Below are 24,427 nucleotides of genomic sequence, written 5' to 3' on the forward strand. Positions count from 1 at the left end.
GGGCAAAGCTGAGGCTGCAAGAGGGGGCAAAGCTGAGGCTGCAAGAGATTTGGGGTCACCCTGAGCAGAAGATGAGCCCCGTCACACAACCACCAGCAGATGCTGTGTCCACAGCCACAGCCGGGAACAGGAATTCTCACCCCCTCGGAACTTTCCAGCTGCACCAAGGAATTCAAGATAGAACATACACACGTTGGGGAGTCGCCTCCAACTAGAGGAGGTGCCTCCTGCCTCAGTCAGCTCCCCGAGGAGCCACAAATGACTCTTCATTTGGGGCTGGAAGGCACTGGGAGAAGGAGGGGTGCGGGGCTGAACCTCTTCCCTCCCTGTCTCCGCCAGGTCCAGACTCCCCTGTGCCTCTCGTGCCTCTGAGCTAAGCTGACCCGGGGAAAGCAGCTGTGGGCGCTCAGGCTCCACCACGCCCCGCGAGGCTGCGGCGCCCGTGGCAGCAGCTCAGGAAGGAGAAAGCGGAGCACACCTGCTGCCTGGGGAGCAGAACGGCTTCACCACGCGGGACCACGAGGGCCCTCTCCACTCTGGACCACAGAGACCTCAGTCCTGGGACTGTCACGGCAAACACTGACCCCCCCACCCCATGCCCCAAGACCCATTCCGATGCATTGCGACCAGAAGGCAGCATTTCACCTTAAGGAATGAACTACTATCAGAGACACTGGAAAAGGCTTTTCATTTTACAAATCAAATACCTGGCAGGTGACTGACCCAATCTTTCCAGCCAGTAACATCTGAAAAGTTTTGTTTGAAAGGAGTTGTTTCAAATGCATCAGCTAATTAAACAAACCATCTAGAAGATACTTCTTCCCTCAGGTTTCCTGAATTCTCCTCTTTCTGTCAATATATTTTATATTCTTTGAATTGCATTCAGAGCCCCAGATCCTCCACATTAGCAGAACTGATTTTTCTCTCAAAACGTGTACAAACCAGTTTATTACACTCTGTACTGGCCAGAAGTATAAACTCGTCCACAGTCTACAGACATAATGGGTGAATCTTAAAATCGTACTATCAACTTCTTGTTACAACTCATGAGGCTGGAAATGCCACACACACAGGGCTGAGGTCAGTGCCCAGTGCCCACCACTCCAAGCTTAGCGCAGAGGAGCCCTGGACAGCTAACTGCAAGCTGAAGGAGAACACAGGCGGAGAAGAGTGCCTAGCTACAGGCGATACATAGTATCAATGTTAACAAGTTACTTTGTCTAGCCCAAGAGGGCAAGCAGTAATTTTAACATTTTTACTATTTTCCTAAAACAGAAACAAGGAAAACAAAATTCAACAATGAATTTTCTTACAATGTTATATTATTTTGCTCATCCTCTTCACACCTTCTTCCTGCTGCCTCTCTATCTGCCAAAAACCAGCCAAGCCTATTTCCCTCTCTGGCTACATCTTGGCATCAATGACCCTCTATCCTACCGGTAATGCAAAGATTAAAAAGCATAATGGAGACGGAGAGATGGCGGTATTGGAAATAAACTACCCAAGAGTTTACATGCTGCTTTGTGTAAGTGTTTCTCTACTTCTGAGCATGAAACTCCCCTCCCAAGGAAGGGTATCTTCTCTTCCCCACTTACCCCTATTTCTCTCTGCACCCCTTTTGCCCCGTGAAAAAGGTCTGCTTTAAAATCCTTTCAGAATTCTCTAGATTCTCTTCGGCATTATTAAATGCATCTCTTAAATCTTTCAAAAGCTAAGCATCTTTATTCATCAACCTTGGAAATTTTTACAAAGAGAATTTTAATTCCTGAGTCAAAACTGGATTAAAATAAAGAAAGAAAAACCACCTTGATCCAAAAAGGGCAAAGCATCCTGAAAAAGCTCACATCTAAAGATGAGGAATCCACAGAATGTTAGACATTTTCACAGAGTTTTCAGTCTTAGGTAATCTGGAGACCATTCCAGGCCTCGTCAGTGCATTTATGAACATACTGCTAATCAGACACCAACAACAGAGGGAGCACAGTCTGGGGCAGTGAGGAAGTACCCAGCCAGTCTCATTCAGGTCCATCTCTGTCACCTACTCCTGCCTTCCCCATGTGTGCTTCCTTAGCTCTAACCTGGAAAGGAAAATTGTACCTGCCTCTAGGATCACTGAAGAAGGAATTAAGTCATAGACTGTGTACACAGCACTTAGCCTGGCATGCAGTGAGGGCTCAGTAAATATTAGTCATTATTATTGTCACTGCCCCATCTTCCAAACTTGCTATGAAGACTGAAAGATACATGCACACCAAGGACCTGGCACCCTATGCCTGGTACACAGTTCATGCCAGCAATCGCCTTTTCTGTATGGTAAAGCCCTAATAATCTGACAATTCTACTAGATTTAATGCTCATATTGCTTTGAAAACTCTCAAAGATTATAAATAAAGGAACAACTTTCCAGCAATGGAGAAATAATTTTTTTTTTTAATTTAAAGGAAAAGAAAAAAAGCACTTTTTTATTGGCATTTATGCCATTATAAATAAACTTCAGACATTTAATCACATTCTTAAAAGACATCTAATCTAACCCTTTATTTGGTTACAATAACTATTAGGAAATAATTTAAAGCAAATTCTTTCTAAAATCGTCTATGATTCAGGCTTCAATATTTAATGCAAATACATAAATTAGTAAAAATAAGGTTTTACTTTATTCTGAACAGTGATTTTATATTGAACAACAACAACAACAACAACAACAAATGCCCTTCCTCAAGGTCACTATCTGCCCAAGAGCCAAAGTGGGCTCAGCCAGGCGATCCCCCTCCTCCCAGGCTTTCTTCAGTGAGAGTGAGTCCCTGCTCTCAGGCCTTCGTTCCAGGCAGGGATGGCCAGGTTCACCTGAGACATGTATGAAAGGATTATAAGATAATACTGAGTGGAAGCTCTCTGTCATACTGGACCCTAAATCAGGAGAGTCCTGGACTTGCAGCTAGCTTCCTACCTCATTTGATTCACTCAGAAGCCCCAGGGAAGGGGAAGTGCCATTTCCCAGACAGTTTAGGACAATTTACAGTTTCCTAAATGAGATCTGTGTGCTGCCTCCCTCAGCCCTGAGGGGAGGAGAAAAGCCTTCCCAGGACAAAGGTGGGAAAGAAGGTACTGTCAGAAGGCACGGCCACCATCAGACCAACCATCACCTCCCACGACGGTGACCAGATGCCTTGGCCTGTAGAAAGGGGCTCACTGTTCTCCAGCATCCCGGCAGAGAAGGGCAGTGCTGGAAACCCAGTTAAAAGTCCGAGAGGAGGAGGATGTGGGGGCGGAGCGAGGATTCAGCCTCTGCAGAAGCAACCCCTAACCTCAGGTGCTAGGCCACCTCAGAACTACTGGCCGCGTCGTACGTACAAGCAAGCCAGAGATGGGTCCCCTGGCCCAAATGCTGGGAGTTGCAGCTGGTAGGTAGCAGTCCCGTGTCTGGACAAAGAAGAACAGCCTTATTCTGAACTTAGAGGTGTCAGTGTACAACATATGCAAGTGTGTGTGGGCTAGGAGAAAAATGAATGCATTTAGTCTAAAAAGCATACCAACATCCAGACAATGGAATATTACTCAGTTCTTAAAAAAAAAAAAAAAAATGAGTTATCAGGCCATGAAAAGACATGGAGGAACCTGAAAAGCACTTTACTAAATGAAAGAATACAATCTGAAAGACTACATACTACATGATTTCAACTATATGACATTCTGGAAAAGGCAAAACTATGGAGCTGCTGCTGAATCGCTTCAGTCGTGTCCGACTCTGCGACCCCACAGATGGCAGCCCACCAGGCTCCGCCATCCCTGGGATTCTCCAAGCAAGAACACTGGAGTGGGTTGCCATTTCCTTCTCCAAAGGAGGCAGTAACAATAATCAATGATTGCCAGGAGTTTGCTTTCTTTGGTGGGGGGGATAAATTAGAAGGAACACAGGGGATCTGTTGTTATTCAGTCGGTAAGTAACCCCATGGGCTGGAGCCTCTCAGGCTCTTCCGTTCACAGGAGCTCCTCTTGCATGGGATGTCCCCACCATTCCCTCCTCCTGGGGATCTTCCTGGCCCAGGGATTGAACCTGCATCTCCTGCACTGTGGGCAGATTCTTCACCATGAAACCACCAGGTAAGCCCAGGGGATTTTTAGGGCAGTGAAGAAAACGCTGCATGACACTCTAACGATGGATACATGCCATTGCACCTTCGTCCAAACACATGGAATACACCAAGCCAAGAGTGAACCCTAAAGTAAACTATGGACTCGGATAATAATGATGTATCAATGAGGTTCATCAATCATACCAAGCGTACACTTGGTGGGGGATGCTGATGATGGGAAGATTATGCCTGGGTAGGGGGAGGGAGCATACGTAGGAAATCTCTGTACAACCTTCCCCTCAATTTTGCTCTGAACCTGAAAGTGTGCTAAAAAATTGTCTTAAAGGGGAAAAAAAGGGTATGCCATAAAATTACAGATAAATCACAAATGACTGAGAGGTACAAAATGATACAGAATCACAAGCTGAAGAATAACTTGAGTATTTATCAACCATATTAATAACATACACAAAATACCTAGTGATGTCTATGCTGGGTTTCAGTGTGCTGCTTTTAAAGCTTTAAGGCTCCACCAACATACAAACTTTTGGAGGACAATTTGATGATACGATCAAAATTACAAATGCATGTTCCTTTCCATCATTAATTCCACTTTGAGGAATCTGTTCTACAGAGACACATGTAGCTGAGGAGAGCTATTCATTATGGCCCTGATGAACCTGGAAAGCTGACTATCCACCAGTGGGGAGCAGCTCCTCTCACACAATGGGAACCAAGCAACTGCAGAGAGAGTGGGGAAGCTCTCCATGTGCTGCTGCGTGCAGGCAGGCAACCACATGGACGGGATACAGCTCCCGGTAAAAGGACAAAGGCAGGATGGGGGCAAAGGAGCTGCGAACTTGCTCTCTGCTTGAAGAAATCACCCCAGAGGAAAGCACCGAGGGGACTCGGGGAGGTCTCACTTGACAGAGTTGTGTCCTCTGGTTTCTGAACAGTGTGACTGAACTACCCGTTTAATTAAAGAAATTGATGTTTTTAGGCAGCCCCTGGGGTGTCCAGACCCAGGCGATTAGCTTCAGCCCAGGTGATAACACCTGGAATGCTTCCAGATGCTCCCGGTTCCACTTGGAAGTGTTTACAGTTCGAGGATGAAATCAGAAATGGGTTCGATATTATTTTAGAATATTTTTAGTATTCAAATGAGTTTGAAAGGCAGGAAAATAATAAAGTACTTTAAAGGACTTTTCAAAAATACAATCTTTTCCCTAAAGAAATGTGATTATCTACATATAATGTTTTGCATCCAACGCAGTAGTAAAATACATGTTGCTCACACTGGGAAAGGTGACATTCTTTCAGTATACTTGAAGAAACATTAGTTGGCTGTCAGGTCTTGCAGCTTCAAGCACACCAATGAAGATACCGCTAACAGAAGGATTCTGCTAAAATCAGTGCTTGTGACAAAGGAGGTGATGACTGGACATCACACTAAAACACAATCATATTTCCCATCTTTGGATGACACCTTTAAGTTAGTTTACACTCTGTTCAAATTATTCCTGCTACAGATCTAAAGGTTTTACAAGAGGGATTTACCAGTTACAAGAGGGAATTCCAGTTCTCCCCATTTCACAGATTCTTCTAACCACAAATATTAAAGATGTTTTGCTGAGGGTTTGACTTACTTTTAAACTATATTTTCACTTTAAAAACAATATATTTATGCTTCAAAATTTAAAAGAAAAAAAGCTTTTTGGAAGAATATACAGTGAAAGTGGAAAACTCCCACTTCTAAGAAAAAAAATTTCCAGGAATTTCCTTCCGAAAATATTCTATGCACACGTTAGTGTATCTTTCTACCCCTAAAAAGAGTCTAATTATCATTTGTTCTCCATCCTATTTAACAGTTCTGAAATTTATCTTCCATCTTAAATACCCATCAATTTCCCTCCCCAGATGTATGATGGCAGAGAGCTCAGCTATTTCTCTTCTGAAGGACATTTGTGTCACCGTTAAGGTTCTACAATATCTAGATTAACTGACTAAATTAACAGAAACGTCTGGAGTGAATATGAATATTCACAGAAGTCCTACCAAGCCACAGACTGATTTTTACTTTATCTACTTGGTGCAGAAGTAGGTTGTGTTAAGCTGCAGGTATTTGTATGTCAACTAGTAAGGTGGTTAATAAAAACCACAGGTTTAAAGAATCTTTTCCAGAAACTAGGAAAAAACCATAAAACAGAACTTTGGTGTCAACCAGGGTCACGTTGATGTTCAACATGATGATAGCAACAAAGCCTCTAATGCCCGTTGAGATGAAATTAATTTTTAAAACTTTTGATTCTTCATATTAATAAGGTGTAGTACAAATACAAAAATCACCCTGTGTTGTTTAAGTACAGTGCCAAAACATTTTAAAATTTAAAAAAGGGGGGGATTTTTAGAATGATGCCTGCTCTTCAATTAATACTTCCAACAGCTCTGAGATATTCATCAGTCTGAAACGCACCTAGATTGGATAAACATACCCGTGTGTCACTTTAGGAAGAAGGAGTAAGCAGAGAAAGCTTGTGCTTACATACACAGTGTATCTCCTGCATGACATACAAGAAACACTGGTTGCCTATGGGGAGGGAACTGGTGATTCTGGAAAAAGGAGAGAAAGACTTTTCACTAAACAGCCTTTTGTACTTTTTGGAATTCTATGAATATGTCACACAGTCAAAAAAATTTAAAAAAAACCAAAAAACAAACAACAACTTTTTTAACAAAAACCTCCTGTGTGTACAAAAATTTCCTAATACCTTAAACAAGAACACTACAGTTGACCCTTGAACAAGGGCTTGAACTGCACAGGCCCACTTAACACACGGATTTTTTTCCAGTAGTAAAGACTACATTACTACACAGTGGTTGGTTGAGTCTGAAGATGCAGAACCATGGATACAGAGGAACCGCGTTAGGGAGACACAGTGAAGGAACTGGTACACAGGGAGGGTTGGTACCCCAACGCCCCACACTGTTCAAGGGTCAACTGTAGTTCTGATTCTTAGGTTGTTGTTCATAGGATCTTTTTCCTGCTCCCACAAATACAGTTTGGGGAGTGAGAAGGCAACTGTCAGCTCTCACTGCACATATGAACTTGGATAGAAAATATACCTGGAAAAAGATGATCCAGCCTCCTGGAGAACAAGTCACAGTCACTTCCTCCAATCACCCTGAATGTGATAGGTTTCTAAAACTCTGAATTACTTTTTAAGCCCTACATGGACAGTCTGGATTCCCTGGGCCGGCACTGCAGGCTCCCCACGAGATGACCTTGCCTTCAGGGGCCCAGCCTGACTCCCCCAAGAGTCTGTCCCACAACAGGCTCCAGCGCCCCTCCTCTAAGGAGTCTCCCCGACCAGCCAGCCAGGAGCACCTGGCTCCTTCCCATCACGACGCTGCTTTCAGTCTGCAGTTCAGACAAGCACTGGTAGGGCTGCTGGACTGCCTGACCACACCACCACCCTCTGAGGTCCAAGAGGACGGGGCCACACTGACATAACCACAGCCAAGCAGTGTCCACACATAATAAGCACACAAAGATAATGTGCATTATATAAGCAATTTGATATTTGTTGAAAAAAGAATAAAGAGGGAGTTGAGACTGGAGCCCAGGCCCACCAGGGTGGAACGACACTAGCAGTCTCCCCCTCTTAGAGGCAAGACTACACTGCCTCTAAGTGGCAATTTATTGAATGTAAAACAAAAACAAAACCGGCTCTTGCAAAAACTTTACTTGCGCAGAAGTGTATACCTCCAGACCACCACACTTGCTATTTATGCTGCTCCCTATACCTGGAATAGTACCTCTCATGTCTTATTCATCCTCAGCTCTCCATCATCTCCTCCAGAAGGCCTACCAGGACCCTTCCGAACAGCCTCTGTCCTATGCCCCAGTCGGGGCCTCCTTTCCAAGGTACTCAGTCACCGCTGACAGAGCTGCCTTCCACGAAGGCAGACCCTGGACCTGCCGTGTCTCCTAGATTTCCAGGGCTAACATCACACTAGAATACTTTCTACATGAGTGAAAAATCTTGAATCTAAACCAAAGTGTATTTTTAAAAATGTTTTCCATCTTTAAAAGCTGGTCCCTTTAGAGGGACTTGGCCTTCAGGCCTGTATCTTAAAAGAACACTCTAGGTAAATGAGGTGAGTACATCTGCCTGCCAATGCAGGAGATTCGGGGTCGATCCCTGGGTCGGGAAGATCCCCTGGAGAAGGAGATGGCAACCCCTCCAGTATTCTTGCCTGGAAAATTCCATGGACAGAGGAGCCCATGGGCTACAGTCCATGGGGTCGCAAAAGAGTTGGACACAACTTCGCGACTAAACCGCAACAAACATTACTTTGGGCTGTGCTGTCTGACACAGCAGCCAATAGATACACATGGCTATTAACATCTACATTAATTACAATTAAAGAAAAATAAAAATGTAGTTCCTGAGTCACACTAGTAACAGTTTAAGCACTCACTAGCCACAAGAGTCTAGTGGACCCAGTCCTGGGAGTGTGGATCTAGAAGGTGGCCAGCATCAGTCAAAGTTCAATTGGACTTACTACCACAAGAACTCTGCAGAGTTTCAAACAAAGGAAATGTCCAAAACCACTCTTACTGTTGAGAAGGAACCAGTTTTTCCTTCAACTTTCAGACTGAAAAAGTCATCACTGTGAGCTAAAACAATGAGTTAATCTTTCAATATGATTTTCTCAAAGATTTTTAAAAGAGAAGTTCAACTCTGGGTGGGTTCTGCTCTTCAAACAAAAAACAATCCAAAGAGCAGTAGAGGCACAACCAGAATGACACAATCTATCAATGCTTTATGTCTCTTTTGTTACTTTCAATAAAAATTACAACTAAATAAAATGTAAAAAAGATTTAATGTAAACACGAACACAAATTAGGGAGGAAAATTCTTTGTCCAACATGGGGCAATTTTTACTAGCAAAACCCATAAACTGCTGCACCTAAAATATCTAGGTGTCTCAGAGTTTGTAAAAACCCACCTACCAATGCAGGACACTCAGGTTCCATCCCTGGGGTGGGAAGATCCCCTGGAGGAGGAAATAGTAATCATCTCTAGTATTCTTGCCTGGGAAATCCCATGGACAGAGGAGCCTGGTGCACTACAGTCCACGGGGTCACACAGAGTCAGACACAACTTGGCAGCTAAACACCACCACCAACAAAAATCTAGAGTGGAAAAAATAGTAAATGCCACGGAAGTTACTTCCTATTACGGAATCTGCAGGAATAGAAAACCCCACAAAACAGCAAGGAGCTGAATCCACCCCTTTCAAGATCAGTGGCTGCTGAATCAAAGAGGAAATTAAAACTTCACTGATATTTCTTTCAGCCAATCAGCCTGACTAAACTGGAGAGTGACTCGAAGGACGTTTTCTCCCCTAACTCTGTTCTCTAAAACAGAAAGACCATTTGTATAGCTTCTCTGTGCTCACTTTCTTTCCCCCCAAGTCCTAACTTAAGTCAAGTCCCTGGTTCTGAAACAATACTACAAAAACAGTTCCATTTAGACTTCAATTTTCCAATAAAGAACAATTTTAAACTACAAACACAGACTGAGTGAAGTGTGTCCCACATGCACCCATGTCCAGGGACTCCAACCTCAGCCCTGCCGGCAGGAACTGAGGCTGCGCTGGCCCTCGTGCTCCACAGGAACCGGCAGCGGTGGCGTCTCCCGTGTGCTCAGCAAGGACGTCCACGGATCTGGTTCTGGGTCGGACCCCTCACATGCATCAGCCCGTCCTCACTAGTCCAGGAGGAAGATGAATCTAGTACTTTCCCATACAGTGATACAACAGTAAGAGCCACTGCAACTGGCTAAATGACAGGAACCACAGGAACTCTTGTGTGTGTGTCTGTCTGTCTGTCTGCCTGTCTCTCTCTGTGTGCACTCACTCATGTCTGACTCTGCAACCCCATGGACTGGACTGTAGCCAGTCAAGCTCCTCTGTCTATGGGATTTTTCCAGGCAAGAATTGTGGAGTGGGTTTTCATTTCCTACTCCAGAGGATTTTCCTGGCCCAGCGATCGAACCCACGTCTCTTTCATCTCCTGCACTAGCAAGTGGATTCTCTACCACTGCATGATCTGGGAAGTCCACAGGAGCCCAATATGCAAAGCTAATCAAACTGAGAAGAAATGCAAAATTTTAGGGGGAAAGACTCCCTTTTAGACATGAGATCCATCCTCCCCAGCCAAGTTCTAATGTAGAGTCACTGGTCCGAGTCACAGAGCTGAAGAGCTGCATGCTGAGGTGCAGTGTCCACTGAGAGGAGGCCACGCTCCTTCCTCACTACCACCCTGCCTGCCTCCCAGTATAAAAAGCTCTGACATTTCCTTCAACTCTGAGTCATGGTTAGAAGGTTCTACTTTTAATCAAGTGACAAACACTCAAAATATTTTAATCCAAAGGAACTGGGTCAAACTCAGTTCAGTTCAGTTCAGTCGCTCAGTCGTGTCCAACTCTTTGCGACCCCATGGATTGCAGCACACCAGGCTTCCCTGTCCATCACCAACAGAGCTTGCTCAAAGTCATGTCCATCGAGTCGGTGATGCCATCCAACCATCTCATCCTGTCATCCCCTTCTCCTCCCACCTTCAATCTTTCCCAGCATCAGGGTCTTTTCCAGTGAGTCAGTTCTTTGCATCAGATGGTCAAAGAATTGGAGCTTCAGCATCAGTCCTTCCAATGAATATTCAGGACTGATTTCCTTTAGGATTGACTGGCTTGATCACCTTGCAGTCCAAGGGACTCTCAGAGTCTGCTCCAACACCACAGTTCAAAAGCATCAATTCTTCGGCGCTCAGCTTTCTTTATGGTCCAAATCTCACATCCATACATGACTACTGGAAAAACCATAGCTTTGACAAGATGGACCTTTGTTGGCAAAGTAATGTCTCTGCTCTTTAATATGCTGTCTAGAATGGTCATAGCTTTTCTTCCAAGGAGGAAGCATCTTTTAATTTCATGGGTGCAGTCACCATTTGCAGTGATTTTGGAGCCCAAGAAAATAAAGTCTCTGACTGTTTCCATTGTTTCCCCATCTGTTTACCATGAAATGATGGGACTGGATGCCATGATCTTAGTTTTTGGAATGGTGAATTTTAAGCCAGCCTTTTCACTCTCACTTTCATCAAGAAGTTCTTCAGTTCCTCTTCACTTTCTGCCATAAGGGTGGTGTCATCTGCATATCTGAGGTTACTGATGTTTGTCCCAGCAATCTTGATTCCAGCTTCTGCTTCATCCAGCCCGGCATTTCACATAATGTACTCTGCATATAAGTTAAATAATCAGGGTGACAATATACAGCCTTGATGTGCTCCTTTTCCAACTTAGAACCAGTCCATTGTTCCATGTCTGGTTCTAAATGTTGCTTCTTGACCTGCATACGGGCTTCTCAGGAGGCAGGTCAGGTGGTCTGTTATTCCCATCTCTTTAAGAATTTTCCACAGTTTGTTGCGATCTACAAATTCAAAGGCTGTGGCATAGTCAAAGGAGAAGTAGATGTTTTTCTGGAACTATCTTGCTTTTTCTATGAGCCAAAGGATGTTTTGATCTCTGGTTTCTCTGCCTTTTCTAAATCCAGCTTGAACATCTGGAAGTTCTCAGTTCACGTACTGTTGAAGCCTAGCTTGGAGAATTTTGAGCATTACTTTGCTAGCATGAGATGAGTGCAATTGTGTGGTAGCTTGAACATTCTTTGGCATTGCCTTTCTTTGGGACTGGAATGAAAACTGACCTTTTCTAGTCCTGTGGCCACTGCTGGGTTTTGGTATACTGAGTGCAGCACTTTAACAGCATCATCTTTTAGGACTGAAATAGTTCAGCTGGAATTCCATCACCTCCACTAGCTTTGTTCATAGTGACGCTTCAAGTCAAGACCCACCTGACTTCGGATTCCTATCTGGCTCTAGGTGAGTGATCATCCCATCATGATTATCTGGGTCATTAAGATCTTTGTATAGTTCTTCTCTGCATTCTTGCCACCTCTTCTTAATATCGTCTGCTTCTGTTAGGGCCGTACCATTTCTGTCCTTTATTGTACCCATTTTTGCATGAAATGTTCTCTTGGTATCTCTAATTTTCTTGAAGAGATCTCTAGTCTTTCCCATTCTACTGTTTGCCTCTGGCTCAGACCACCATGAACTCCACATCACAAAACTCAGACTTAAGCTGAAGAAAGCAGGGAAAACCAGTAGACCATTCAGGTATGACCAAAATCAAATCCCTTACAATTATACAGTAGAAGTGACAAATAGATTCAAGGGATTAGATCTGATAGAGTTAATGAAGAACTATGGATAGAGGTTCGTAACATTTTACAGGAGACAGTAATCAAGACCATCCCCAAGAAAAAGAAATGCAAAAAGGCAAAACGGTTGTCTGAGGAGGCCTTACAAATAGCTGAGACAAGAAGAGAAGCTAAAGGCAAAGGAGAAAAGGAAAGATAGACTCATCCGAAAGCAAAGTTCCAAGAATAGCAAGGAGAGATAAGAAAGCCTTCCTCAGAGATCAATGCAAAGAAATAGGGGTCAAACTCATATAGCCCATGATTGTCAAAGCAAACCCCAATTATCTGATATATTTCTATAGTTCCTCAGTGTTATCATGCAGTTTGTTGATAAATCCACCAAAATCCATGCTATTCAAATATGGCCCAAGCCTCACTCTACAGGCTATTATACTAAGAATATTAAGCTAAGAATACTAGCTTATTTTTCTTGTGATTTCACTGGGTATTCTACCTACGAAATTAAAACATGTCCAGGTGGTAGTTTTGATTTTTAAAAAATTCAAAATATTTGGGGGCAGTGCAAAAGGAAGCTTTTGAACTATAAATAGATTTTACTTCACAACAGAATTGTACAACCCTGTTAAACAGCTACAACTATTAAGAAACACCTACTACATAAAGTAAGGCACAGGGGTATTAGAAAGACTGGCAAATTAAGAGACTGTCAAACAGCAGAAGACGGGACATCTAGAAATAGGAAAGTCAGATTTAACCAAGCGAAAATTTCTTCAGCATTAGATTTTACTATTCTTAGCGATAGTTCAACTAAACATTCTTTTGATTAATGGAAATGAAACACGGGGGAAAATGTCACATGGGATGATATCCAAGTCTTTCTAAGGGTAAGGTTTTAAAAGACAGGAATTTGACTTTTAGACATAAGAGCTCAAAAATAGCCTTAATCCCCAAATTTGGAACAAGAAAACACCCTAAAGGCAGATTTTTATAAATCAGCAGCAGTCATGCTGTGTATTGTCTAAGAATACAGAAAAAAAGCCACTTTTGCTTACTTCTTTGCCTGTCCTAAAGAACCGCCCCCCACCCAAATCTCTGATTGACAACTCTTCAAGTCAAAGCTTGAGCTGGGCATCCCTTGCACATGGCTCTTCCCCAGCACTCCTGTCGGCGATCACAGACCCACGGCAAAGTCAAACATGCCAGTGTCCCCAACAGGCACTGGTGCAAGCGCAGACACCCTGCATCGATGCCTTGCTGTGACATGACAACTCCCGAAAGCTAAGCCTAGACTGGATGGGGAAAGTGTGGCACCCCCGACTCCCTGCCCCCCAGTTTGTGCAGGAGCTGTGGACACCACTCCAGATCCCGAGAGACCCCCAGGTATGGGACAGTCTTCTGATGAGGGACATGCCACCAGGGGAAGGGCTCAGGGGACACTGACCACACGTGCTGAAAATCAACAGGGCTAGCCAGGAGCCTGAGGGCATCTGAGAGACCAGCCGGACAACCTGAAAGGACTTAGGTGCAAGCCATGGGCCAAGATCACACCCACAGAGATGAAATTCTCTAAGTAGCCAGAGCGCTTTTCCCAACACACAGAAAGTACAGAAAACCAGCAGGCTTCCTGGGGCACAGGCGTCAAAGAAAAGAACACCAAGGGCCTGCCTCCGGTGCCACTCCCACCTGGACATCCAGCCCTAGGCTTCTGCACATGGGGCATCCAGTAAAAAGGTGAATAAAGGAAGCTTCCTTCAAGTGTCCTTTCTGAGTTGTGCATTTGGGCACCTAATTGCATTTTACATTCTTTTCTCCAGTTCTGTTTCTTAGCCTTCTCTTAGTCAACACAGTTCTAAGCTAATGAAGGCATCACCCGGATCCTCTGTACACTTCTGGCATAAGGGGCACCTCAGACGGAAGCGTGATACCACAGTAAATAAACAGATTCACACGCTGGCTGCCTAAACAGTCCGTGACATATGCTTCAAAATTAGTAAGAATTTTCAGAACATACCACACTGCTTAAGTTTCTGCAATTTTAAAATTTCATGGCCATCATGTTCCTATTAAAAAAAAGTTGAAAATGGAGGCAAAAAAATCAATAGTGCTGATGGAAGAATTCCTGGCTATACGCTGAATGTGCTCCACTACAACAGACTTGCCCACTGGTGGTGTCCGTGTGGACGCATGCATGGGGCTGCTACTGCTTCCAGAACCACAAGCAAACGTGGCTACAAAGTGCACCCACTCCCCCCTCATCTGGCAGCGCTGGCGCCGGGCACCTCTCACACGTCGTCTCACCCAGCCCCCGGGGAAGGGAATGCTCGTTCTATTCCACACCTGAGGAAAACTGAAGATCCTCAGAGCACCAGTCCCACATCACCTCCGAGTCACAAACTGCAGCCTCAAGGCCAAACCCCCGGCTGCCGGTTTCTGAAAGCAGAGGTTTACTAGTTTCCTGGCATATCCGTGGACATACCACCCAGAGCCACTTTCACATTGAAGTGGCAGCACTGAGTGAGCAGCTGTGGCAGAGACCACGTGGCCTGCGGAACCAAAATTCTGTCCTCTGACCCTCTACAGAAAAGGTCTGTGACCCACACATTCGGGAATGATGCTGCAGTCCCGCCAAGACTCAGAGCCCAGAGCACAGGAAGGCTGGGGAGAGTCTGCAGTCAAGAGCCGCAGCCATGCCCAATTTCTCCTGAGCATAAATCTGCTCTTGAGCAACACTTCCTTATGTGTCCCTGGAATATACCAAAGAGCTGGTTTGAATGAGATAAAGAGGTGCTGTCCTGACTAAGGATACACCAACAACTAACCTGGCTGAAAGCAAGCCTTCCTCATCTTGAACAGCTCACAGTAAGGAACATTTCATCTTAACAAGGGAAGGAAGGCATGTTTTGGCAAAATCATTTTTAACTATTCTGTCTTCAAACACATTAAGTGAAAACACAAAGTCGGCACTTACATAGCCCCAAGTAATCACATACTTTGTCACACAACTACAATGGCACAAGTCAGAAGTTGTAAAAACACAGGCTAACAATGCAAGCATTAACTTCCGACTACAGGATTAAGCCTAAGTCCCTTTACAAGTCATTCTCAACCATGTTAAAGAACCATACAAACTCAAGCGTTAAGCAGGGATGATTCCCAGTCTTTTGCTCTACTGTGACAACTCCCCTGGTGGGATTCATACTTACTCCCACCCCAAGCAACTTCAAATGTGGCCACTGTCCTTATCCCTCTCAGTTATCCAAGAATCTCTACTTTTCTACCAAGTAAAAGCTAAGCAAAGTCATGAAAAGCCCTAGCCCTACAAGTCTCTACAAAAACTCACAGCTCCTATTTAGCTGGAATGCAGTAAAGAAATGAAATAACCTGAGACTGGTCCTCAATTATCCACTGCAATCAACAGGTGAGACTGTGTACACCCTGGATAACATCCTGCAGCGCCAGAACAGAGGGGAGGGGGAGCCCCTGCCCCCAGAGGGGAGCATACTCTTGCTTGCCCACCCCCAACCCCACCCCACATCCCCGTAAAGCTGCGGACAAACTTTCCCCACTTGCTGGAGTTATGCTACTGAAACTTGCTAAGTATGTAGTCTCCTGAGTTCACAATTCAAGTAAAGTCCATGTTTCTGGATGCAGATTCATAAGATGAATACAAAGACTTACTTTAAAGATCTAGATTAGGTTCTGGCTTTCACCCTTTGCATTACTTTCAGTAGATCACCTCTCTCAAGTCTGATTTCTCACCTGGAATTGGCAGAAACAGTATTTTCTCTTCCCACCTGATAGGATGCTGTTGAGGATCAAACTGAAGTAATGGGGAGAAAAGAATGCTTCAGATAGTAAAACTAAAAGGTCATCATTTTGCTGTAAAAGGCATTTTGGTTAGTAATGGTATTTACACCAAGTATCTTTAAATACAGTTTCCTATTGCATTTAAAGGGATTCACAGTATACAATGTAACCACAACTGCTTAGGGACATTTACTCGAGTAGGAAATGGCAACCCACTCCAGTATTCTTGCCTAGAGAATTCCATGGACAGAGCAGCCTGGCAGGCTACAGTCCATGGGGTCATAAAGTCATACATGATTGAGCAACTAACATACACTAGCAACACATACATAGCACGAAATCAAATATACCTATATTCAACTTTCAGAAGGCAGTCCTACAAAACTTTTATAGTAGATTTGTTGAATGTATATTTGGCCTCAATAAAGCTGACCAAAAAACAAAACAAAACACCTTTTCTGCTTGCCTAGGTATTTATTTCTTCCACACTGTTAAATCATGAATCCCTGCTGCTGAAATACAGTAATACGCTCTTTTAACTTGGAAACAGTAAACACAAAAATTTCTAAAACACACAACAAACTATATACTGGTAACACAAAGTCCCACTGCTCATAAAGGGTGCCAAGTAAATGAAGATGACAATTGTGAGAAAGCGTCTACGTCCTCAACGCAAAACAAGAGAAGGCTACTTCAACAATATCAGATGCCATCAAATTCAGTGCCGCTCCAGAAGAAAGGCTAGGTGTGGGTGAAAAGCACTGCTTTCCCTTCCTCCCCTTGCTACCTTTTGGGGCACCTTTCCTATCTCAGCATCACCTTCGCATGCTCTCTTAGAATCACCCCTGACCTCCCCAGCCTGCGCAGACCTCTCTCACCTGTCACTGGTGGCAATGGCACTGGTCAGAAATCCCACCTTACCCTACTGGACCCTGCGCACATCCACGCTCCCCTGGCTGGACTGCAAGCGCCCTGCAGGCAGCATCCTAGCTGGTCAGCTCCGCAGCATCAGGTGTACTACGCCCGGAGGGCCTACCCACCGGACTCAGCTAACGGACAGGATGGCTCCGCAGGCCAGTCCCCAGGTACACGCACTGGATCATGACCATCCGAGTCCTTCCTGCTTCTCAGGCCACCAAGGCCACCTCCTGCTCCACCCAACCCTTCAGCTCTTTCCATTCGGAGCGCCCCTCCCTCAAATTTTATCACGTGAGCAGGGAACACACCTTGCTCTGCCTGGCCGAACTTTATCCCAGAAACCACAAACACACATCCCCTCACTAAAATAAGGCTGAGTCTCGCAGAATGTTATTGCCAGGTCTCTCCCCGCTTTTCCATCTATTCAAATGCTTCCACTCTGTGTGTAATGTAATTCCTTTAGTCCTTTATTTGCTTTAATATATGTCCTTAAAATCTCTGTTTTAGACTAGCAATTAACGGAGACAAAGTTACACCTTGTTTAACATGTTCAATGGTGATCCCTTCCAAGGCCCCCACACTAACGGACCATTTCACAACAATGTGATGGTGACGAATATGTAACCAAGAACCCAACATAAATATAACGGTGAATTTATTCTTTGGATTATTTAAACAGAGCCATTAAAAACTGATTTTTTTGTTCCACATTTACAAGAGAGCCCCCATGCCTTACAAGGGTCAAAACTAGAAACGAAGGGGAAAAAAGTGGTCAAGAGTAGAAAAATCCTTTTTGATAAAACTCTGTTGTGATTAGCAGCACATTAAGTATCTAACCATTCAGCAACAGAACTGCCCCAAAGGCCAATCCATTGTGCACCATCCTGGAAACAGCTGAAAGTATATAGTGCAACAAGCCTTTCTGTTAAAGGTGTCATGTTACAAATTTGTCCCTCTTTATAAAACAAAATATAAAATAACCTCATTTAACAATAGCAAAGCTGCAAAGCCATTCAAAAGTTACCAGTTTCAGAGGACAAGCTTCAAGGCCGAACTTGTCTGGTATGATCTACATTTCATATGTTTAAAGATTTTTCACTCAAACATGTCAAGATTAATGAAGCAAATGAGATCTATCCTGTAGTAAAATCATAATATTTTCATGGAGTGAAATCAGAGCGTTTAACTCTTGGCTGTTTCCACATCTCTCACTTCAGATAAGCCGATTTTACAAAATTAACATCAAACTCAATTCTTTATCAGCTTTTAAATAGAGTATTATTAGTGACTTACATATCACCAGACTTACTCATTCCTCTCCATTACTTAACAAATTCACTTCAACCAGACAAGAATCTCATGACTGATTTGTTTTTTGTTTTTGATTGTTTCTCTCACTTCCACATTAAATAATAGTCTAGGAATTGTATTAAAACTGCAGCCACAAAATTCAAGTTTTGTTTCAAGAGGAGAAAGAGATTTTTACACCACTAGTAGAAAAACGCTAGCGGTCAGTCAAAGAAATATTTGCACAAGCTGAACAGCTGTGTCTACTGCAAATCTGAAGGCACTGCTGCAGCAATATAATTCAATTTGGACCCATTCATTATAAACTGATTTTCAGATGCTGCTACTGCAAGACTGTAGTGGAGAAATGTAAGTAGCGTTGGGAATCAAATCATGGGCAACAGCACAAGTTTGTGTTTTACTGCAAAGGAGAGCTCTGAAAGAGCAAACACAACTAGTACATAACGCTACCGTAAACCAGCCCAGAAGAACCTAGAATCATTAAACCAATAGAAAACTAAAATACTTTCCTTAGGTAACTGATATAAGTCCTGAAGACAGTCTCCAGTCAAGCAGTTTAAAAGATTTATTCAATACTCTGATAAAAATTGTAATTGAAAAAATGGTAATTCCTACATTCCTGAACATAGTTTATATATGTGTGTTTATATATGTACGCTGTAAGAACACAAGCTCCCCTGGAGACTGCAGCCCAGATGAATCTGCTATTTAACTTTCTTCCGAAGTTATACACGTGAAATTAACACTCCACAGCAACTTTTATGACATCTTGCTAAGAAGTTCTGGGTTGTGAAAAATGGAATGGCTTAGGTGACCAGCGACAAGAGTTTTCAAAATAGCACTAAGCATTTTCCCAAGAAGCACATTCCAAGAAACTTATAAGTCGTAACTCACGGGCTGGCTGCTGTTAGGAAAGTCCTCTTGTCGCAGACTTGTGAATATGTTACCGATTCAGAAAACACTTCGGGATTCCTTTCGGCTGCACTATTTCCTTCTCTCACTAGCCAGCGTAACCTCCGCTGTCATCCCTCCAGCTAGCCACGCTTGTGTGGACGGACACACGGCGGCAGTGGGAGGCAGACGGAATCACCACGCACAATACACACGCTCCACTTTACTTTTCCTCCCTGGAAGTACCACTCGGTCTCCCGGCGAGGAGGGCTCCCCCAACTCCGGGCGATCCAAGCGCACCGGGCATGTGCCGCCCCACTCGGGCCCCAAGACAATCTTCCGACAAACTTCCCCCCTCGGCGGCGGGGGTCCAGGGGAAGGGGCTGCGCGGGCCTTCGCTTCGCGGGCCCCGCACAGCCCGCCGCCGAGCTGGGGTCTCCCGGGGGCACTCGCCTCCGGATGGGGCTGACAAGCAACCCCCGGGGCCCCGGCCCCCCGCCCGGCCCCCTTCTCACCTGTGCTGTCATTCGCCGAGAAGCCGGGCGAGCTGAGTTTGGCTCGTTTGGGGTTGGGCGGTCCGTCCAGCAAGTTCTCGGCCATTTTCACCTGCTCGCGAAAACAGCCCCGAGCGCGGGAGGCCGGGTCGGCGAGGGCTCCGGGGCTGGGGTCGGCGCCGGCCCCGGCCGGCTGCGAGGGGAGAGGAGCGAGCGCGAGCCGCGAGCGAGCGCCGAGGGAGAGGGAGGGCGCAGGGCCGGGTGGGGGAGGCGGCGGCCAAATCTCAGCCACAGCAACAGCGCCCCGCAGCGCTCACCGCCCGCCCCCGGCCGCCGCCGCCGCCGCCGCCGCCGGCCGCGGCCCCCTCATCCCCTGCCCGCCTCCCGAGCGCGACACTCCGCGGCGGGGGCGCCCCGGCGGCCCGGCGGCCCCCCCGGGCCCGGCTGGCAGCGACAGCGCCCGGCCGGGCGGCTCAGGCAGTCCCCGGGAACATGGTGCCGCCGCCGCGCCGCCGCCTCGCTCCCCCCCCCCCCCGCGCCCCACTTAATTAATTCGCTCGCGGCCCGACTACCGGGGGGCTCCGGGCTCCGCTCCCCGCCCGCGGCCCGCCGCCGCCGCCGTAAGGAAAAACAATGCGCGAAGCGGGGCCGCCGCCGCCGCCGCCGCGGCCCCCCCACCCCCGTTCCGCCGCCGCCGCCGCCGCCGCCGCTGCCGCCGCCGCCGCCGCCGCCGCCGCGGCTCCGGGAGGCCGAGCCGAGAGGCGAGCGGGGCCGCCGGAGCGGGCGCCGAGGGCCGGGCGGAGCGGGCCGGCCGGGCGGAGCGGGGTGCGCGGGCGGTTGTGGGGCCCGGGACCGGCGGGGCCGAGTAGATCGCGCTCGAAGCCCCGGTCGGGTCCGCGACAAGATGGCGGCTGTTGATTCCTCAATTAAAAAAAAAAGAAAGTTTTTTTTCTTCTCTTTCCAGAGCCTGAACGGGGAGGGGGAGGGGGCGGGGCACGCCGGTGCGTCACCCCCCCGCGGCGTCACTACGCACGGCCCCCGCCCCGCCCCCTCCACCTGCGCCGGCCGCGGCGGAAAGAGCCGAGCGCGCTCGGATGGAAAGGGCCGAAGGCGCGGTCGTCTTGCGTCGTGCCGCCGGGCGGCGGAGCGGCGGGGCCGCTGGGCTGCCGGGCGGGGGCCGGGCCTGCGGGACGCCGGCACCGCCGCCACTTTTGTTCTGACGGCGACTGGGCGGCGAGGGTTCTGGCTGCGGCCTGGCCTCAAGCCGGGACCCTGGGCGTGGAGTCGGCGCCGGCAGGGCCCGCCTGTCCCACAGGGCGACTCTGCTCGGTCCCGGCTTCTCTTGCCGCTGCCCCGCGACCAGGCCTGGCCACTTCCCCTCGCCGGATACCAGCGATGTGTCGTGGCCTCTGCAGGTTACACATTGCCGTCTGGTCCGCCTGCGAGCGGGTGCAGTGGGGAAACCGAGGCAGGAAGTGGCGGGGCCGGAATTCGAACGCCCCCACGAGATGTGAGGGGGGTCGCCAGGCTTCTGAGCCCCTGTTCCGCAGCCTGATGCGCCGGGGGCGCCAGGTGCGACACCCTCACCTGCCTCGGGAGGTGGTGAGCGCTCTCCCAGCCTGACGCGCTCAACCTGCCCCAGGCCCAGAAGGCCCCATTACATCAAGGCTTAGGGCCTCGACGGTGCGCTCCCCCCACCGCCCCTCGACAACCTCCTGGAGCCCTAAGGTGCTCCAGACAGGTGGGGTCCCAGGGGGATCGGCCCGCCTGGCCACTCCCCGCAGGATGGTTCCACAAAAATCTGAGGTGTTCACACATCTCGGTTCTTTTTATCTGCTTCTCAGAACTTGCCAGCGCTTCATCCGAAGTCTTCATCTGAAAGGTATCACCAGCAACCTGTTCCCTAAGCCAGTATTCTGTGAGTCAGCGCCGACTCCTCCCTCCCTCTCCACCCACCGAGCAACCTGCCTCCCAGGTCCTTTACCTGGGCAAACCGCTCGTCCTCCCACTGCCCGGCTCCGATGGCATCTCCCCACTAAGCGTCCCTTGAAAACTATGTTTCTCCCCATTCAGCACCAGAGTTAACTTCTTGGAAAAAGAGAAAAAAACTGTTTCAAAGAAACAGCTTATACAGTGTCTGTGATAGTCTTCAAGTGTCAAGACTGAGTGATCTCACTTTCCTGTACCGGAAGAAACTAATGCAACATAGTAAACCAACTATACCTCAACTTAAAAAAAAAAAAAAAAGACTGATCTTTCTACTTTTTTCTGTTTATGTATATTATTCAAAATCGTGACTGCCCCCCTTTGCATCCCTCTTCCACTATCCGTGCCTCACTCCATCTTTACTTCCCCACACCCACACAGTCACTAAGAAGTTCTTACCACTCAGACCTCTTCATACTTTTGCAAATGCTATTCCCTGTGCTGAGAATACATATACCTGGCAAACTAATGCCAAGACCCGGTTCAAATATCACCTGTTCCAGGAAGCCCTCCCAGCCCAGTTTAGGGCTCCCACAGCACTTGTGGGCATACTTCTGTGAAGATATACCACACACACACTCATTTTTTATCTTTCCTGTTTTTATTTATCTATCAAATATCCCTTGAGAATCTCCTGAGGGCATTGCCACTGCACTAATTTCTTGGGCAAAGAATAAAGAAAGAAACCCCTATCTATTCAAAGAGACCAAACAGCAAGTCCTGGAAATCAGAAACAAACATTCAAGAAGTCACTGCATAAGAAGGCAGGAGGTGTTTAGAGTCACAGAGTAACAGGGGCCAGCAGCAGCCTGTATCTGAATGTGCCTGTGTGTCCCTCTCACCGCAAGTCTGGGAGCCCTGTGAGGACAAGGGCCGGGTCTTCATAGCACAGTGCCCTGCAGGAGGCAGCTTTGTAGCATTTGATGAATGAATGAACGAACAGTGTCAGGCTCCCCCGAGGCCTAGAGGTCTCAAGGACGCTGAGAAGGTTGGGCTCCAGCCTGAAGCAGCTCCGGGCCATTTCCCCACAGAGGGGACAATGCATCAGGTCACTGAGAGGCCTCAGCCAGGGCCTGCTTGGGTCAGTAGGAATACCTCCAGGCCTCAGAATTTCTGGGTAAATGGTTTCCACAACAGTGGGCACATGAGCTCGTGCCATTCCCTTACTCCCAGAGGGGGAAATGAAGGGTATTCGTCCCTAAGACTCAGGTAAGTGACCTGGACATGTCAGGCCTGGGCCTGAAACACAGGTCTTCAAACCATCAAACCCCATGTTCTTCCGGCCTCCCCACCCTGAAACATACCTGCCCTACAGCCCTTTTTCTGTCTCATTTGTATCCTTTTGTTCCATCCCTCTGGTATTTCCTGATATCTGCTGTTTCTTTCCTTTCTACATCTTCTCCCCTTAGTTTGACTCTTGTCAAAGAACACAGCACTCAGACATAGGTGGGAGAACAGCACGGGAGGAAGTATGGCTTAGCTAAGGGTGATCCCACCCTCAGCCTGGGATCAAGGTTGACACGGACGAAAGGGACCCAGCAGTATTTGAGTGCCTTCAGTATCCCAGGCTGCCCTGCCATATGCTCCACTTGGATCAGCACTTCCCACAACCCTGGATGGAAACATCACTGTCCTCCTTTTACAGAGGAGGGAATAAGGCCCAGAGGAGAGCCACTCAGTCAGTAAGGGGCTCCGCGGGGTTGCAGACGTGAGGCTGCCTGCTCTCTCCAGTTTCAGAGGCCGTGTCACCAAGGAATCCCCATTTATAGGATGCTTCAGGGCCAGGAGAGGAGCAAGAGGTAGAAACAGATCAGGAGAGGTTTCCTGGGGAAAGTTCGTTCACATCCATCAACTAATGAATTAAATGTAATGTATTATAGCCACACAATGGAGTATTATTTAGCCACACAAGGAATAAAGCACGGACATAGCTACAAGATGGATGGACCTCGAGAATGTGATGCTCAGTGAAAGAAGACAGCCATCAAAAGACTGTATATTGTATGATTCCACTTATACAAATGTCCAGAATAGGGAAATCCATAGACACAGAAAGTAGATTAGCTGTTGTAGGGGGTTGCTGGGGAGAGGCGGAGACAGTGAATGGTAGCCAAAAAATACGGGGTTTCTGTTAGGGTTATGAAAATGTTCCAAAATTGATGATGATGATGACGGTTCATAACTCAGAACTGAAAACCACTGAAATCTACACTTTGAGTGAATCACATGGTACATGACCTCTGTCTCAACCAAGCTGGTTCTTAACAGGCTGGTTTGGGAAGAAGGAAGAGAGACAAGGAAAGACAAAGAAAGAGACAGGTGCTCCCAGCAGAAGGACAAAAGTCAGCGGCCAGTTGGGAGAGTGAAAAAGGGATCTGTGTGGTGGCACCAAGGGAAAGGGTCCGGGGGTGGGGCTGGATTTCCCAATTAGGGGCTGGTGGGTGAACTCAGAGGGAAAAAGACAGAGACCCAGATTCATGGGCCGAAGTGGAGAGAGACGATGTTCATGAGGGAAAACTGAGGAATGTGCGACTCGGGCTCCTGCCTCAGACCCCAGCGGACACTCATGCTCAGTGGGCCCCAAACAGAGGCTGTGACCCTGTCTCCACTCCAGCTCCGCCTCATGTGCCCCACTTCCCAGGAATGGTCCTGGCTCTCTTCTGG

General features: G+C 47.0%; 1 protein-coding gene across 1 annotated transcript in view; it reads right to left on the minus strand.

Moving 5' to 3' along the window:
* CREBBP (CREB binding protein) overlaps positions 1 to 20,075 on the minus strand; it is a 117,068-nt gene extending 96,993 nt beyond the window's left edge. The window contains 1 exon segment of the mRNA XM_020915287.2: positions 19,799 to 20,075. Coding sequence (XP_020770946.2) covers positions 19,799 to 19,883 — 85 coding nt within the window. The 5' untranslated portion in view covers positions 19,884 to 20,075.
* Positions 20,076 to 24,427: the final 4,352 nt, after the last annotated feature.

The sequence above is a fragment of the Odocoileus virginianus genome, chromosome 33, assembly GCF_023699985.2.
Source record: "Odocoileus virginianus isolate 20LAN1187 ecotype Illinois chromosome 33, Ovbor_1.2, whole genome shotgun sequence".
Classification (NCBI taxonomy): Eukaryota; Metazoa; Chordata; class Mammalia; order Artiodactyla; family Cervidae; genus Odocoileus; species Odocoileus virginianus.